The sequence below is a fragment of the Marmota marmota genome, unplaced genomic scaffold (assembly GCF_001458135.2).
Source record: "Marmota marmota marmota unplaced genomic scaffold, marMar, whole genome shotgun sequence".
NCBI lineage: Eukaryota > Metazoa > Chordata > Mammalia > Rodentia > Sciuridae > Marmota > Marmota marmota.
The window spans coordinates 33,299,285-33,315,272 of NW_026000082.1; the positions used below are offsets into that span (position 1 = coordinate 33,299,285).

At 46.1% G+C, this 15,988-nt stretch overlaps 1 protein-coding gene across 1 annotated transcript in view; it reads right to left on the minus strand.

The window, feature by feature from the left end:
- The window catches only part of Oprd1 (opioid receptor delta 1), a 39,902-nt gene that overhangs the window by 4,195 nt on the left and 19,719 nt on the right, over nt 1–15,988 (minus strand). Inside the window, exon 2 of the mRNA XM_015484867.2 lies at nt 2,368–2,717. Coding sequence (XP_015340353.1) covers nt 2,368–2,717 — 350 coding nt within the window. The remainder of the gene's footprint in view (nt 1–2,367; nt 2,718–15,988) is intronic.

The window sequence follows — 15,988 nt, forward strand, 5'->3', positions numbered from 1 at the left end:
GCCCCTAAGTTCAATCCCTGGTACCTCCCCCTAAAAAAAAAAAAAAAAGCGTAGGAATCAGGCCCTGACTGTGTACACTGTGACCCTGGACAAATTACTTACCCTCTTCATGCTTCTGCAGAGTGTAACTTGCAGGATTATCATGAGGATTAAATAGGCTAAGGGATTTAAGACATTTAGCACAGTGGAGTTCAAGTGCTTAAACAGAGCACAGAGACCAGGGGTAAATACATACAGGAGCCCACAGACTGAGGCTAGAACCAGCTTCCCTGGAGGGAGACAGATCCCAGCTAATGTCAAGAAGAACTTCCTAAGCTGGGGATGTAGTTCAGCGGTAGAGTGCTCGCCTACCATATGGAACCCTGGGTTCCGTCCCCAGTACCACAAAAAGATTTTCTGACAGCCATACCTGCCCAAAGATAGGAAATGGACCAAGGAGGGAAGGAGCTCCCTGTTCCTGGAGTGTGGGCCTGGGCTTCATTAGCATTTTGGATTCTGATGCAGGCTTGAGGCTGGTCCAGGAGACTCCCAAGATCTCTTGGAGCCACACAATAGACTTGAAGACTGGGAGTTATAAGAAAGGGACTGGGGACCCACAAAGTGGTTTGCAGGACATCAGGCTGCCTGGACTCCTAGATGACTGAGTCCAACCTTCATTGTTCAGATAGCAGAACCAAACTCAGAAGGGAACAGCACTTCTTTAAAACCAAACAGGAAGTAGCACGTAGAACCCACAAGTGCTAATGGCACACACAGTGTGTGTGTGTGTGTGTGTGCGTGCGCGTGTGTGCAGTAAGCCCCCAGCAGGGCAGTAGTTAATGGCTTATGAACTAAAGGCTAACAGTGAGGAATGGGGCCCTGCGGCTAAAACCAATCACTAAGAGGCTATATGTGCACCAGAGTGTCTGTCTTATGTCTGTCAAGATTCCCATAAAGCCTGCTCCCCTTTCACCCACAGCACCAAGCCTTTGCAAACCTCTACCCAAAGTGCCAAGAGGAGCAACCGATCTGAGTGCAGGAACTTTGGGTTGTGGCCCAAGTTCCACCCAATGAGCCCTACGTAAACCATCTGACCTCTCCAAGTTGTCTTCCGGTTGAATGGAGGTAGGAGTCCCTGCCTTGTCTAAAGGCTTCATTCATCATTTAACACCTGCTATTTACTGGGCCTTGGCAATAAGCCAGTCCTTCGCTTAAGTGTTTTTTTTTTTTTTTTTCATATTACCTCATTTAACCTTTCCACACTCCATGATAAATATGGCTCAGAGAGGTTAATTAGTTACTAATGTCTTTGGCACCCTTCAATACTACATTTCCCACTTCCTTATATCAAGGTGAGGTCATGTGACCATCTAGCTATCACCAGGAAGACATAGGCCATAGCACTGAAAAGTGGTTGTGCTTTCTCCCTGCTCCTTCTCCATGTTCATCTGCCAGCCTGAGGCCAGCAGAAGAAGATTCAGGAACCATCGGTGGGAGACTGGATCTCTGAGTAACTGTGCTCCTCTTACTCATGGTATATTGTGATGTGAATGAGAAATAAATTTCTGAAGTGTTAAGCCCCCAAGCTTTGCAGACTGTTTGTTATAGCAGCTAGAGTAACTAGTACAGTTAGTAACTAAAGTGATTCCCATTTTATTCTAAGGAAAAGCATCTATCCATTCTCTTAGGGCGATTTTCTAGGCCTAACTTTGGTCATCTGGCCAATAGTTTTCAAAGTGGGATAGAAGAGAGTTTGGGATGGGACTGCAAATCTTGTAGCCTCCACTGCTCATTGGTCAATGACACCTCACCCCACTGGCCATCATCCATTTCCATAGAGGTCAATCATCCACACAGTCCTGGCCAGCCATCCACAATCCCAAATTCCATTTGGCACTGGGCATGGTGTCATGCCTGTAACCCCAGCAGCTTGGGAGGCTGAGGGAAGAGGATTGCGAGTTGGAAGCCAGCCTCAGCAAATTAACGAGGCCCTAGCAATTCAGGGAGTCCCTGTCTCAAAATAAAATATTTTTTTAAAAAAAAGGGCTGGGGATGTGGCTCAGTGGTTAAGCACCCTTGGGTTCAATGCCCAGTATCCCTGTCCCCCCCAAAAATCCAATTTGGCCAGCAATCTATTTGAGCCCTGAGCAGTCATTCATCTTCATAATATTCAACATCCACATTGCTCCTTGGTCAACAATTCCACTCCCACTGGTGGACCTTCCACCCTCCCACTGGCCAGCCATCACACCTCCTTTGCTCCACCAACCACTCCTCCACTGGTGAGCCACCTCCACTCTTCCTGGTAGCTGCCCTGGGGACCCATGGGGGCCCACATGCTGCCTCCTGCAGTCAGAGGCCTGTGCCACAGCTCCCTCCCTCACTCACCCCGGGGTCGGGTCACAGCCATGACCATGATGGGGACACCAACACCTGAGGCCAGGACCCAGATGCAGATGTTGATCAGCTTGGCCTTGGCAGGTGTGCGGAAGTCCAGGGCCTTGACCGGGTGGCAGACGGCGATGTAGCGGTCGACGCTCATCATGGTGAGAGTGAAGATGCTGGTGAACATGTTGTAGTAGTCAATAGAGAGCACAGCCTTGCAGAGCAGCTCCCCGAAGGGCCACGTCTCCATCAGGTACTTGGCACTCTGGAAGGGCAGTGTGCTGGTGGCCAGCGCATCAGCCAAGGCCAGGTTGAAGATGTAGATATTGGTGGCCGTCTTCAACTTAGTGTACCTTAGGAGGAAGCGCATGGATAATCATCCCATGTCACAGATTTCAGTTTTTATTAAACTCAGGGAGGTAAGTGACTTGCTCAAGGTCACACAAAAGGTCAGGGCAGGGGTGGGACTGGAACCCTGAATCATCTGGTTTGGTATCACTCCTTCACACTACAACAGATGCAAAAAAGGACTTCTTTGTTTTGGGTGACTTTGACAGAAGGTATTTTAGGAAAATTCTTATCTTCTGAGAGGTACTAAGCAATATGGTTACAGGAAACACTGGCTCCAGAGGAAAACATATCGGGGTTCTAATCCTGCCTCCACTGAGTAACTCTGGGCCAGCAGCTTGAACAGTCTGAGCCTCAGTGTCCTTAATTTAAAAAGAGGGTAATACTTATACCAGCCTCTTGGGATGGTTATATTTTTTTGTTTGTTTTATTTGCTGGGCAGTATTAGGGTTGTTGTAAAAATTTAATGGGATAATACAGAACTTAGCTCTGAGTCCTATGATTGCTAAACAGGTAGGACAAGGCTGGGGGTGTACAAGGCCCTGGGTTCAAGCCCCAGCATCATAAAAAAGGAAGAAAAATAAGAAATAACTCTGCCCCAACACGGTGGTGCACGCCTGTAATTCCAGTGGCTCCGGAGGCTGAGGCAGGAAGACTGTGAGTTCAAAGCCAGCCTCAGCAATGGCAAGGTGCTAAGCAACTCAGTGAGACCCTGTCTCTAAATAAAATTCAAAATAGGGGTGGGGATGTGGCTCAGTGGTCGAATGTCCCTGAGTTCAATCTCCAGACTCCCCCTGATCAAAAAATGAAAGAAATCACTCAGACAGGATAATTGTTATTACTCTTTCTCTATGTAGAATGAAGCTGGGCTTGACCAGAATGACCTGACTCTCTAGCTCCCACCGCTGGCCTGTTTTGGGGAATATGATTGACCAACTCTAAGGAAGGGACTCTGCCTGGCAGACAGTCTGGGGCCCTAAACCTCTGGGCTGTCCTCCATGGTAGACCAAGGCTCCTGGCCCTGCCTTGGCCATGCATCTGGTCTCATCCCTGTATAGTAACCTCAGTGTCCCTCCTTACTTCCCCAGGGGTGTGGGGAAGGTGAGTTGCTGACAGTGTCACACACCCTGCCCAGGACACAAACCCAGATGTCAAACCAGAGGTGTGCAACCAAACTCTGCACCCAGCACTCCCAACATCCTCCGTGCTCTGTGTCTGCACTGCAGCTGGTTCCTTGTTTGGCCAACATTTATAGCCATGGTCCCTTCTGCACCAGGGCCTCGGCTGGACATTGGGTAGCCTGAAGGAGACTGTCCCAAAGCAGCATACATCACAGGAACACAGAGGCACTGAGGCAGGGGGAAAGGACTCCTTTCATGACCCTGGAACTCAGAGGAACCCAAAGAAGGTTTCACTGTGAGAGCAACGCTCATGAGTATACCAGAGCTGGGAGATCACCAGGCTCTCATATATCAGAGCCCGAGAGATTGAGTGGAAGCAATTTCATTAAGGTGGAGTCCAAGGGCTCCCTTCACAATTACCAGAAAAGCCTGAGAAATGCAGATTTATCAAACCCACCTCAGATCTGCTAGGTCTTAATAAGTTGCCCAGGCCGGCCTCAAACTTACAATCCTCCTGCCTCAGCCTCTTGAGTTGCTGAGATTACAGGCGAATGCCACCATGCCTGGCTGCTACATCCTAATCTATGGAACTGCGGCCTGAGATTCTCCATCTTTAACAAGCACACCCCAACCCCAAGGGATTCTTAAGAACTCTAACATTTGAGAATTATTGTGCATCCATAAGCCCATACTAGTGACAGGGAAACTGAAGGCCAAAGAGGTGGCGCAACTCACCTAAGGTCACACAGCAGCAGAGCGAACCTGAAAATTTGGCTGACCTCCCCATGCTCTTTCCCCACTCTACTGCAAGGGTAATGCCACAGTGTGTGTCTCTGTGCCCCTCTCTCTCCTTGAGAGTCCCTCATACCGCCCAGGATGAGGACACTCACTGCCGCACAAACTCCCATCTGCCAAAGCTGTTCCTTCAAGTGATGGTTGGGTTTTTTTAATTTATTTTTTGAGTTTAAAAAAGAAAAATGGACGTGCTCCTTGTCCTCCAGGGCCAGCATCTGTCCCATTCCCTCTCAAAATAGCTGCTATTTGCTCAGGGCTGGAGAAGTAAAAAGTTTTGCTGGGAGACAGCAGAATCGCAGCGTCGGGAAGTGGGTCTCCAGCAGGGTGCGGGTGGCAGCTGCGTGGGCGGCGGCGGGCCCACAGCTGACTCCTCTAATTTCTCGCTTTTACGCAGAACAATTCGAGGCTGTTCTTTGCCTGCTATTTTGATGTGAAGGATCCTTCCCTTCCCTGAGGGAGCTGCGATGCTGGGAAGCAGGAGCTGGAGTTGCTCTAACTGGTCCAGGGGGGCTGAGTGGCCCAGTGCGGCTGCCAGGGGGACCCCAGACCCCTCTTTCCCTGCTTCCCTCTCTGGCCCCCATAGCCCAGCCCTGCTCTGATGGCCTCTTTAGCCGATTTTCTTTCCAGCCCCAAGACAAATTACTCCATGCCCTTGTTCTCAACCATTACCCCCCCCCGCCGTGATCCCCCAAATTTCCCTCTGTGTTCCACAACCTCTGGGACCCTGGCTCCGAGCACCTGTCTCTCTCCTGGGGTCCTCTGCCACACCCCGGCCTCTTTGCTGTTCCTCATACACGCCAAGCCCGGCTCCCATCCCAGAACCTCTGGACTTGCTTTTTCCCGAATTTAGATGGACTTACTCTTTCACATAATTGAGGACCCTTCAAATGTCACCTCCTTAGAGACACCCTTCCTGATCACCCTATCTTAAGTATCCCCTTAAGTACTACCTCCCAGCTCTCTGCTTTTCTCTAGACCATGAACCACTGCCTCAAGTTATCACTGACATATGTATCTTCTCTTCTGTCCCTGGGGATCTCTTGCCCATATAAGCTCCCTGAAGGAAGGGGATTTGGTCCATTTTGTTTCTTGCTATCAACAGTGCAAACAGCAGGCTCCATTTGTGACAAAGATGTCTTTTTTTTTTTTTTTTTTGGTACTGGGGGTTGAATCCAGGAGTGCTTCACCATTGAGCTACATCCCCAACCCTTTTTATTTTGAGACAGTGTCTCACTAAATGCTGCCAAATTTGGCCTCAAATTTCAATCCTCCTGCCTCAGCCTCCCGAGTGGCTGGGATTACAAGCATGCACCACTGTGCTTGGCTCACAGGAGATGGCTTCCTCCGTGGTTCATCAGCTCTCACCAAGACCAGCGCAGCAGCCTCCCAACTGCTCACCACCAGCAGTCTCTCTCCCCCAAGTTCATCACCCACACAGGGAAGGGTGCTCACTCTGAAAAGCAGATCTGCTCAGGACACGGATCCATACCTCCCCATTTTCACCTCAGCCTCCTCACCCATGATGCCTGCCTGTGTCCAGCCACATCTGTAGCTTTTCAAACATCCTGTCTAGCAGGCTTTCCCTCCCAAGAGACAGTCACTGAAATGATTTGTTAGAGATTTCCCAAACTATGTATATAAAAGTAGTTTTTTGTTAAAATTCTATTTCTGCCTATGTAATACAACTAGAGACTGCAAAAAGGCACAGAGTACTTTAATGAAAACGGTTCCCCCCTCTGTTCACCCCTCCTCTCTCCTCTGTCCTACTCCCCAGAGGTGACCACTGTTAATGTTTTTAACTATTTATTTGGGTGATTATTTCTATAATTCTAAAGTATAAGCTATTTCTTGATGTATGAATTTTAGAGAGTATTTAGAGTATTTACTGAAGTTTGTATTTGGTTAAGTAAGGTTATGCAGCAGTAACAAACAGTCCCCAAATCTCAGTGGCTTCACAGATTGAAGGTTTATTTCCTACATTGCAGAATCCACTCAACATTGTCAGGACCTCATATTCCAAGAGGCAATTCCAGGTTGCTTCACTTTTGTGACTCTGCCATCTTGACCCACAGTCTCCTTGATCATCCCAGAGGGAGCAGAGAGGCATCTAAGTATTCCTCTAACAGCAGCAAGGTACTTCCACCTTGGGCCCACCAGACAGAAGTAGTCCTATAGCCGTGCCCACCTGCGCGAGGCGGAGACATAAAGTTTTCTATGTGCAAGGAGAACCAAGTATCTGTGAACACAGGAATGTCCAGCACAGTTCCATATTATGGTAGACCCAACTCTTCCTCTTTCCATTCTCCAATATAGTTTTATCACAAATTTTAGCTAAATCAATATTCAGGATTAGTTAGCCTGATAAGGTGGCACATGATTATAATCTCAGCTACTCAGGAGGCTGAGACAGGAGGTCCAGGAGTTGAGGCCAGCCTAGGCAACAAAGTACCCTATCTCAAAAAAATAATAATTCAGGGTTTACATTCTTTTCCTCTTCTTCTTCTTTTTTTTTAGTTGTTGATGGACCTTTATTTATTTATATGTGGTGCTGAGAATTGAAGCCAGTGCCTCACACATGCTAGATAAGCACTCTACCACAGAGCTACAATCTCAGCCCTCCTCTTTTTTCTTTATTATCTCTTCTTTGTTATTTATTTATTTATTTATTTACTTACTTACTTCTTACTGAGACAGAGTTTCACTATATTGCCCAGGATGGTCTTGAATTCATGGACTCTAACAATATTCTAACAATACTCCCGCCTCAGCCTCCTGAGTGTCTGGAAGCGTGCACCATCATGTCCGACTTTTTTCTCCATATTTTTAGGTTTTACATTCTTAAGATTCCATAGATATTATCCTTCCTTTTCTGAGCCAAAGAGTATACTATAATTACATTTGTTTTATAATGTAGACTTTTATTTTCCTGGAGTTAATAATTATCTCATTTTTCATTTGCTTAGTTCTGGGCACATATTTCCAAATCTCTTCCAACACACCAACAGATCCATAAAATGCCTTCTCTGTGCAGGGACACGATCCATACCTTTTGTTTTCCTAGTGATCTGTCTGCTGGGCCTTTCTTTATTCCTCCCCTTTCCTCCCGGGTCTGGTTGCTATCTACACAGCTGTACACCTCTTTCCCTCTGTTCGAGCACCTGTTTCCTAGTTTGAAAGTGTCCATCTCTCTTGGTTTATACCCTCATTTTGGTGGAGAACACCCTCCAGTCATTTCCTAAGAAAGGGCATATCGGGGCAGGTTTTTTATCCTCTTGCTTGCCTGAAAATGTCTTTTTTTTATCCTCATTTATGTTTTTATTTTTTTTAACTGTATCTGGAATAGTAGTTGGAAATAATTTTCCATCAGGATGTTTTTGGGGTATTAGGGAATTGAACCCAGGAGTGCTTTCCCACTGAACCACATCTCCAACCCTTTTTTATTCTTTATTTTGATATAGGATCTCACTAGATTGTGAGATGGATCCCAGGGCCTCATACATGCTAGGCAGGTGCTCTACCACTGAATTTATATCCCCAGCCCTCTTTTTAAATTAAAAAAAAAAATTTTTTTTTCAGGTGTAGATGGACACAACACAATGCCTTTATTTTTATGTGGTGCTGAGGATCGATCCTGGGTCCCGCCTGTGCTAGGCGAGTGCTCTACTGCTGAGCCACAATCCCAGCCCTTTAATTTTTTTTTTTTTTTTTCATCTTGAGACAAGATCTCACCAAGTTGCAGAGGCTGGACTTGAACTCTCCATCCTCCTTCCCCAGGCTCCAGGGTAGCTAGGATTACAGGCACGCACCACCTGGCCTCCCATCAGAACTTGGAAGGCATGACTTCCTCATCTTCTAGCTCCCAGCGTGGCCACTGAAGCATCTGAAACCATTGTGGTTCCTGATAATTCATATGTAATCTATCCTGCCAAACCTTTAGAGATCTTCTCTTTATCCTTGGCAGTCTGACATTTGGTAATGATGTGCTGCTTCAGGATGACTCTTTTTTATTTGTATTGAACCCTGTCAGCCTGAAGACTCATGCTCTTTTTTTTTTTTTTTTGAGAGAAAGAGAGAGAGAGAGAGAATTTTAATATTTATTTTTTAGTTTTTCTGGCGGACCCAATCTTTGTTTGTATGTGGTGCTGAGGATCGAACCCAGGCCGCACGCATGCCAGGCAAGCACGCTACTGCTTGAGCCACATCCCCAGCCCAAGACTCATGCTCTTGAAGATGAACTTCTTATATCATTTTTTTCCTTTTCCTTTTTTTTTTTTTTTTTTTTGTGTGTGTGTGTTTGTGTGTGTGTGTGGTGCTGGGGATTGAACCCAGGGCCTTATGCATGCTAGACAAGCACTCTACCAACTGAGCTATACCTCCAGTCCTTATATCATTTCTTTGATAGTTTCCTCTTCGATGCTTTTCCTGGAATCCATGGAAAATCCATCAATCAGATGTGAGCCTTCCTGGACTAATCCTCTCGTTTCCTCACATTGTCTTTTGGTTGAAGCCTGTGGGAGATTTCCTTTTCATTATCTATCAACCCTTATATTGACTTTCTAAAAATTAGTTCATTCTCCCTGTGCCCTTTCTTCTCCTCTTGTTATTCTCTTTTTATATAGCATGTAGAGCATCTTATTTCAGGGACACAATCTCTTAACTCACTGAGGACACTAATAACTTCTGTACTTTCTTCTGCTCTCTGCATTAACGACTTACTTCAAATATCTTGGCTTCTTTGTCTGCTTTGCCCTCCCTCTTTGATTCTGGAGAATCCCTTGAAATATCTGGTGAGACATGACTGCAGGTTAAGCTTTGAGTGATGCATTGAATAACTGATTGGCAGCTGTGGGGTGGGGGGGGACTGGTGGGCTTTGCTGGGAGGTGACTGACAATCTGGCTTCACACCAAGGACATGTGCACATCAGTCACTCGAAGGCCTCTCCTCTCCTTTCTATGCTGCCCACTTCTGGTGGTCAGGATTCAGGCTGCAGAGTTAAGGAACGGGCTTGGGGTCCCCCCACCCCCACTTTCCATTTGGCATTTCACTCTGACTCTCTGTGTCTGCTGGCCCCGAGTCCAGAGTTCCTCCCAGTAAACTTCTCTGGGGACAGAATTTTGCTGTCTTGCTGAGTGGAGGGGTGGTCACCTGGCTGTGTAAGGTTCAGGGGTGGTAAAGGGGGCCTAACGGTCCCATTGTCCCCTCTGTTGGCATCAGTCTCTTGCCTGTTTTAAATCGCTTGCTTCACCCCGCTCAGCTTGTTACCTTCCTCCAATCACTTATCTTCCAAGATAAGTGCTGACATCTCTTGGGGAAGGTAGACTGAGGCAGGAGAGGTGAAGTGACCGTCCCAAGATCATTTGACTAGTAAGACGCAGAACTGGTATCTAATCCAAGCAGTTTAGGGTCAGAACCTAGTAACCACTTTGCTCTACTGTTCCTCAGGACTAGGTTATCGTTCCTTCTTCACCCACCTCTCAACATGAAAAGTCAAGGAATGTGGATTTATGATAAGCTGAGGTCTGCCTACTTATCTGATCACCTGATCTGTACCAGGCACTGTCAGTCCTGTTTGGATTAGGGATGCTTAACCTACACATAACGATGACAGTCTGGCCTCTTGAAATGTATGGCCTGGGAGAGGCGCAGATATTGAACAAACTGTGGCACCTATAGCTGTTTGCTATTGCCACTCTGCCACGATGCATAAGAACTCCTACAACTCAACAGTAAAAACACAACTTAGTTAAAAAATCAGCAAAAGACGAACAGACATTTTTCTAAAGAAGATGTAGAAGTGGCCATCAAGCACATGAAAAGATGCTCAATACCACGAATCATTAGGGAAATACAAATCAAAAGCACAATGAGATGCCACTTCACACCTACTAGAATGACTATTAGATATAAAAAAAAAATAGAAAACAAGTATTGGCAAAGATGTGGAACCCTTGAGTGCTATGGTGGGAATGGAAAATGGTGCAGTTGCTATGAAAAACAGCCTAGCAATTCCTCAAAAAATTGAAAATAGAAATGTCATATGATTTAGTAATTAATCTTCTGGGGAGACACACAAAATAATGGAAAGCAGACTCTGGTGGGAGGGATGAAGTGCCAGGGATTGAACCCAGGGGCACTTAACCACTGAGCCACATCCCCAGTCCTTTTTTTTTATTATTATTATTTTTTATTTTGAGACAGGGTCTCACTAAGTTACTCAGCATCTTGCTAAATTGCTAAGGCTGACCTTGAACTTGCAATTCTTCTGCCTCAGCCTCCCGAGTTTCTGGGATTATAGGCATGAGCCACCACACCTGTCAAAAACAGTCTAGAAGAGATGTCAGTACATGCATATTCATGGCAGCATTGTTCAGAGGGGCAAAAAGGGAAGTGTCCCTTTGAGAGATGACTGGATAAATAAAATGCGGTATAGGTTGAATAACCCTTATTGAAAATGCTTGGGACCAGAAGTGTTTCAGATTTCAGATTTGAAACTGGGCGCAGTAGTGCATTCCTGTAATCCCAGCAGCTTGGGAGGCTAAGGCAGAGGATCATGAGTTCAAAGCCAGGCTTAGAAACTTAACAAGGCTCTAAGCAATTGTGTGAGACTTTGCCTCTAAGTAAAATAGTCAAGCCATGGTACCAAACACAAAAAGATTTCAGATTTGGGAATATTTGCCTATTTATAAGGAGATGCTTTGGGGATGGGATCTAAGTCTAAACACAAAATTAATTTATGTTTCATATACACATAGCCTGAAGATGATTTTATGTTATTTATTTATTTAATATTTATTTGTTAGTTGTAGTTGGACACAACACCTTTATTTCACTTATTTATTTTTATGTGGTGTTGAGGATCGAACCCAGGGTCTTGCACATTCGAGGCGAGCACTCTACCACTGAGCCAGAACCCCAGCACCCTGAAGATGATTTTAAACAGTATTTTTAGTGCATCTGCTTCTTGACTGTGACCCATCACAGATCAGGTATGGAATCTTCCATTTGTGGTATCATTGATACTCAAAAAGTTTAGGATCTTGGAGCATATCAGATCTCGAGGTTTTAGATTAGGGATGCACAACTATATATAATGGGACATTATTATTTCTTAGAGAGGAAAGAGGCTATTTTCCTGGGGATTCTGGGGATTGAATCCAGGACCTCATACATGCTTTGTAAGTGCTCTATCTACTGCTACACCCAAGGCCCCAGAAGGAAATTCTGACACAGCCTCATGGATGAACCTTGAGGCCATAAGCCAGTCAAAAACAGTGACTAAACTGGGCGTGATGGCGCACACCTGTAATCCCAGCAGCTCAGGAGGCTGAGGCAGGAAGATCTCGCGTTCAAAGCCAGCCTCAGCAACTTAACGAGGCACTAAGCAACTCAGTGAGACCCTGTCTGTAAGCAAAATACAAAATAGGGCTGTGGATGTGGCTCAGTGGTTGAATGTCCCTGAGTTTAATTTCCAGTACTAGTGAATAGGGTATGATTTCACTTACATGAGGTACTTAAAGGATTCAGATTCATTAGAGTCAGAAAGAATGGCAGTTTCCGGGGGCTGGGGAAGAAGAGTTTAGGGATTCATTGTCTAATGAGTATGGAGTTTCAGTTTGAGAAGATAAACAAGTTCTGGAGGTGGATGGTGGTAAGAGTTGCACAACATAACATAATATACCACACATTTAAAAATACTTAACATGGTTTTGGTTTTAGATAGGGTCTTGCTATGTTACCCTGAGTGGCCTTGAACTCCTAGGCTCCAGTAATCCCCCAGCCTCTTCCTCCCAAGTAGCTGGGACTACATGCATGCACTACCATGTCTGGTGGTTGTTGTTTACATTGTGTATATTTGCCTAGGTGTACTGGACGAAAGTCAAACTACATATTTTATTGGGAGAACAAATCTCTCTTGACATAAATACTGAAGGAATAACAAAGTCAGAAGAGAAAAACCAAATGTTTGGGTCTGGGGCTATCATATATAAATTACAGATCAAAGCAAGAAACAGTTATGGTGGGTGGGGGGGGGCTGGCACCAGGCATAGTGGTGCATGGCTGTAATCCAGCAATTCTGGAGCTGAGGCAGGGAGGATTGTGAGTTTGAGGCTAGCTTTGGCAACTTAGTGAGGCCCTAGGCAGCTTAGCAAGACCCTGTCTTCAAATTACAAAACAAAAAGGCTGGAAATGTTGCTCGGTGGTAAAGGATCCCTGGGTTCAATCCCCAGTACAAAAAAGCAACCAGAGGAGTCCCAATGTCATCATAGCGGAGGTGAGTTAGGGCTTCAACATACAAATTTGAGGTGGAGGAACACAAAAGATAATCAAGAGCTCTCACAGTATTTCTTTCATAAGCTTGAAAATGGAGTAAGGAAGTCCTTAGAGCCATTCCGATCTTGGCCCCTGAGCCAGGCATGGTGGCATGTGCCTGTAGTCCCATCTACTTGGGAGGCCAAAGCAGGTGGATCACTTGAGTCCAGAAGTGTAAGATCAGCCTGAGCAACGTAGCAAAAGCCCCTTCTCAAAACAAACAGAGCAAAACAGGTACTAGTTCCTTAATATACAAAGCTGAGTGATCTTGAACTTCACCTCACCTTTCTGAGTATTTCTTCATTAGAAATTTTGGTGTCAGATGCTGTTTAGAGGCCAATACATGGGAAAATGTCGCACTTACGGGCCATCCTGAAGATGGAAATCAGCAGCCCTTTGGTTCTCCCCTTGATATTTGTTCTGCTTTTTTCTCTTAGGGTTCCATCACTTTCCTCTGGGGGCTGGGAGTATGGCTCGGGGGCAGAGCACTTGCCCAGCATGCACATGGTCTTGGGTCTGATCCCTGACACTGCAGGAAAAAAATTAAAACTTACCCATTGGACCCGATGCAGGGGGTGAGGATGGGAAAGCTGTGGCTGAACTTCTCGTGACTCTGAGATGCTTTTAGAAACCCTTTGCGAAGTCCAAATCCCCATTAGCTCCTGTTGAATTATGCAGCTGCTGGGGCATTTGCTCCCAACCATCTCTCTCAGCCCTCTTCCTTCACTTAAAACACCAAATGGTGGAACACGTTCATTTCCGAGCCCTAAATCCACTCCACGTTCCATCAAACCAGCCCCATGGCAGAAGATCATCACCACTTCTATTAATTTTCTTTCAACTTGACACAGCTCGGGTGTGCTGGGTGAGTGAGTCCCTCTGCCCACAGGCCTGCACCGTCAGGGCTACATTCAATCTACACTTGTCCCCAGGCCTCTGGCCTCTGGAGAGCCAGCTGAATAGCCTCATGCAGAATGACAAATAAGGTCCTTGTAAGAACTTTCTCCCCAGGGAACCCAGAGCTGTTGGTCAGAGAGGCTGACATCTTAATTTCTGAAGCCCAGAAGGTCGATATGCTCCCTCCTGGGTACCAGGCACAGATGTGCTGGTCTGACAGCTTCTTGAACAATATTCTCAGAGTGTCTTTTCCTTCAGGTGCCAGGTGCGCAATGCCAAGCACAGCAAGTGCCTGATCTCATTTCATCCTATTAACCCTTGAGGGTTAGTGCAAACAAACACCTGCCACAGGTGAGCTGAAGAGATGGCTTACCGAAAGGGACGCAGGTAGGAAGGGACAACAACAAGATCCCAACTCAGATCTATCTGGTTTCCAGAGCACAGGCTCTTAAACACGCACATCAGTGCTTTGAAGTTCACGTTCCCCGGCTTCCTTGCCACCTGTTTCAGCTTTTTAAACAGTGGCCCCTGCAAGGGGCTCAGTCCGGAGGCCAGGACTGAGTAAAGAAAGCTGATCCAGGGTGGGTTTGCTCCACAAAGTCCAGCTATTCTTCACACATTCCCTGATGCTCCTGTGGCCCCAGGATTTGAAAGAAATCTCAGAACAATGCCACAGGTACAATGGGCGGTGGGGGGGGTTGCCTGGGGCCAGGAGAAATCAGCTCAGAACCAAATGTACACCTCTGTCCAGTATTTATGGACAATAACTCTGTGCCAGGGCTTTCTCTGGCAAGATTTATGTACACCTGTGCTTTATTTTGCTTCTTAATAGATAATAAACATCTGCTGGGTACTTACTGTGCGCCTGGCACTGGGAAGGGCGTTTTATAGCACTTAATCCTCTCGGCACCCCATGAGGTAGGCAGTATTTATTATCCCCAGTTTACAGACAGCAGATTGCCATTGTGCGAGGCTGCAATCAGAAAGTGGGGGAGGGGAGACAGACCAGTGTTCGTCCCTGAAATTCTGGGGCTTCTGTTTCAGCTTCTCTTTTGGGGGTTCGGGGACAGTAGTCTCCTTGGTACTCGTTTTACTCACGCCTGAGTCTAGACGCTACAGCAGTGCCTGGCCCAGAGCAGGAGCTCCCATCATACCTGTGGGATGAACACACTCTACCCCCCCACTGGACAGGACAGCCTCCAGGCAAGAGCTATGTCCCACTCACACTGTGTCCCAGCAGTCAGCTCAGGCGCGGTACACACAGCGTTCACGGGAGGAGCCCTGGGTGCCGGTGTCAAGGTGCCCTGATCCTTGGAAGAGTCACAGACCAAAGACATCAATCAGGACATTGCTTCTCCCCCACCCCCTCTCTCTGTCCTTCCTCCCTCCTCCACCTCAACCCGGACCAACCCCGCTGCCCTGCAGGACGCCTGGGCCTGACCCTGTTTGCCCTGAGTCTGAAGTGACTCAGCTCCGTAGAAGCATTCACTCAGATCATTTATCCAAGCGAGCTAATATGTTTCTAACAAAACTGAGGGTTTTTTTCCCCCCCACTTATGCACAACAGCCCATGGGGTCAAAGTGAAGGCAAGAGACCTAAACCAAAACAAATAAACAAACAAAACAATAGCTTCAACACTTAGTCAAATCCAACTTGTGGCCCCTCAGGATCCAAACACAGAACAGCTTCAGCCCAGATTGAAACCCAGAAGGTCCCTGACCAAATCCAGGGCAGGTCGCTGGAGTATTCAGAATTAATTTTATTCCTAAATGCTTCTTCAGCTCTCAAAAATAGCAGCTGCTCAATATAAAATGTTCAAACGACAACAACAAAAAACATTTCATAAAGAAAGCTTTAAAACCACTGTTAACATTATAAGCCATCATTACAGATACCATGAAGACCATTTTATAGAAAGAAGAGCTTGCTGTAACACTGTTAGACAGCTGTTACTCTCAAAAATACACTGTGACCTTGGGCTGGGGTTGTGGCTCAGCGGTAGAGCACTTGCTTAGCACATGTGAGGTACTGGATTCAATCCTCAGCATCCCATAAAAATAAAAAAATAAAATACAGGCATGTGTCTATCTATAACTAATTTTTTAAAAATATTTCTGTTAGTTGTTGATGAACTTTTTTTTAGTTTTATAT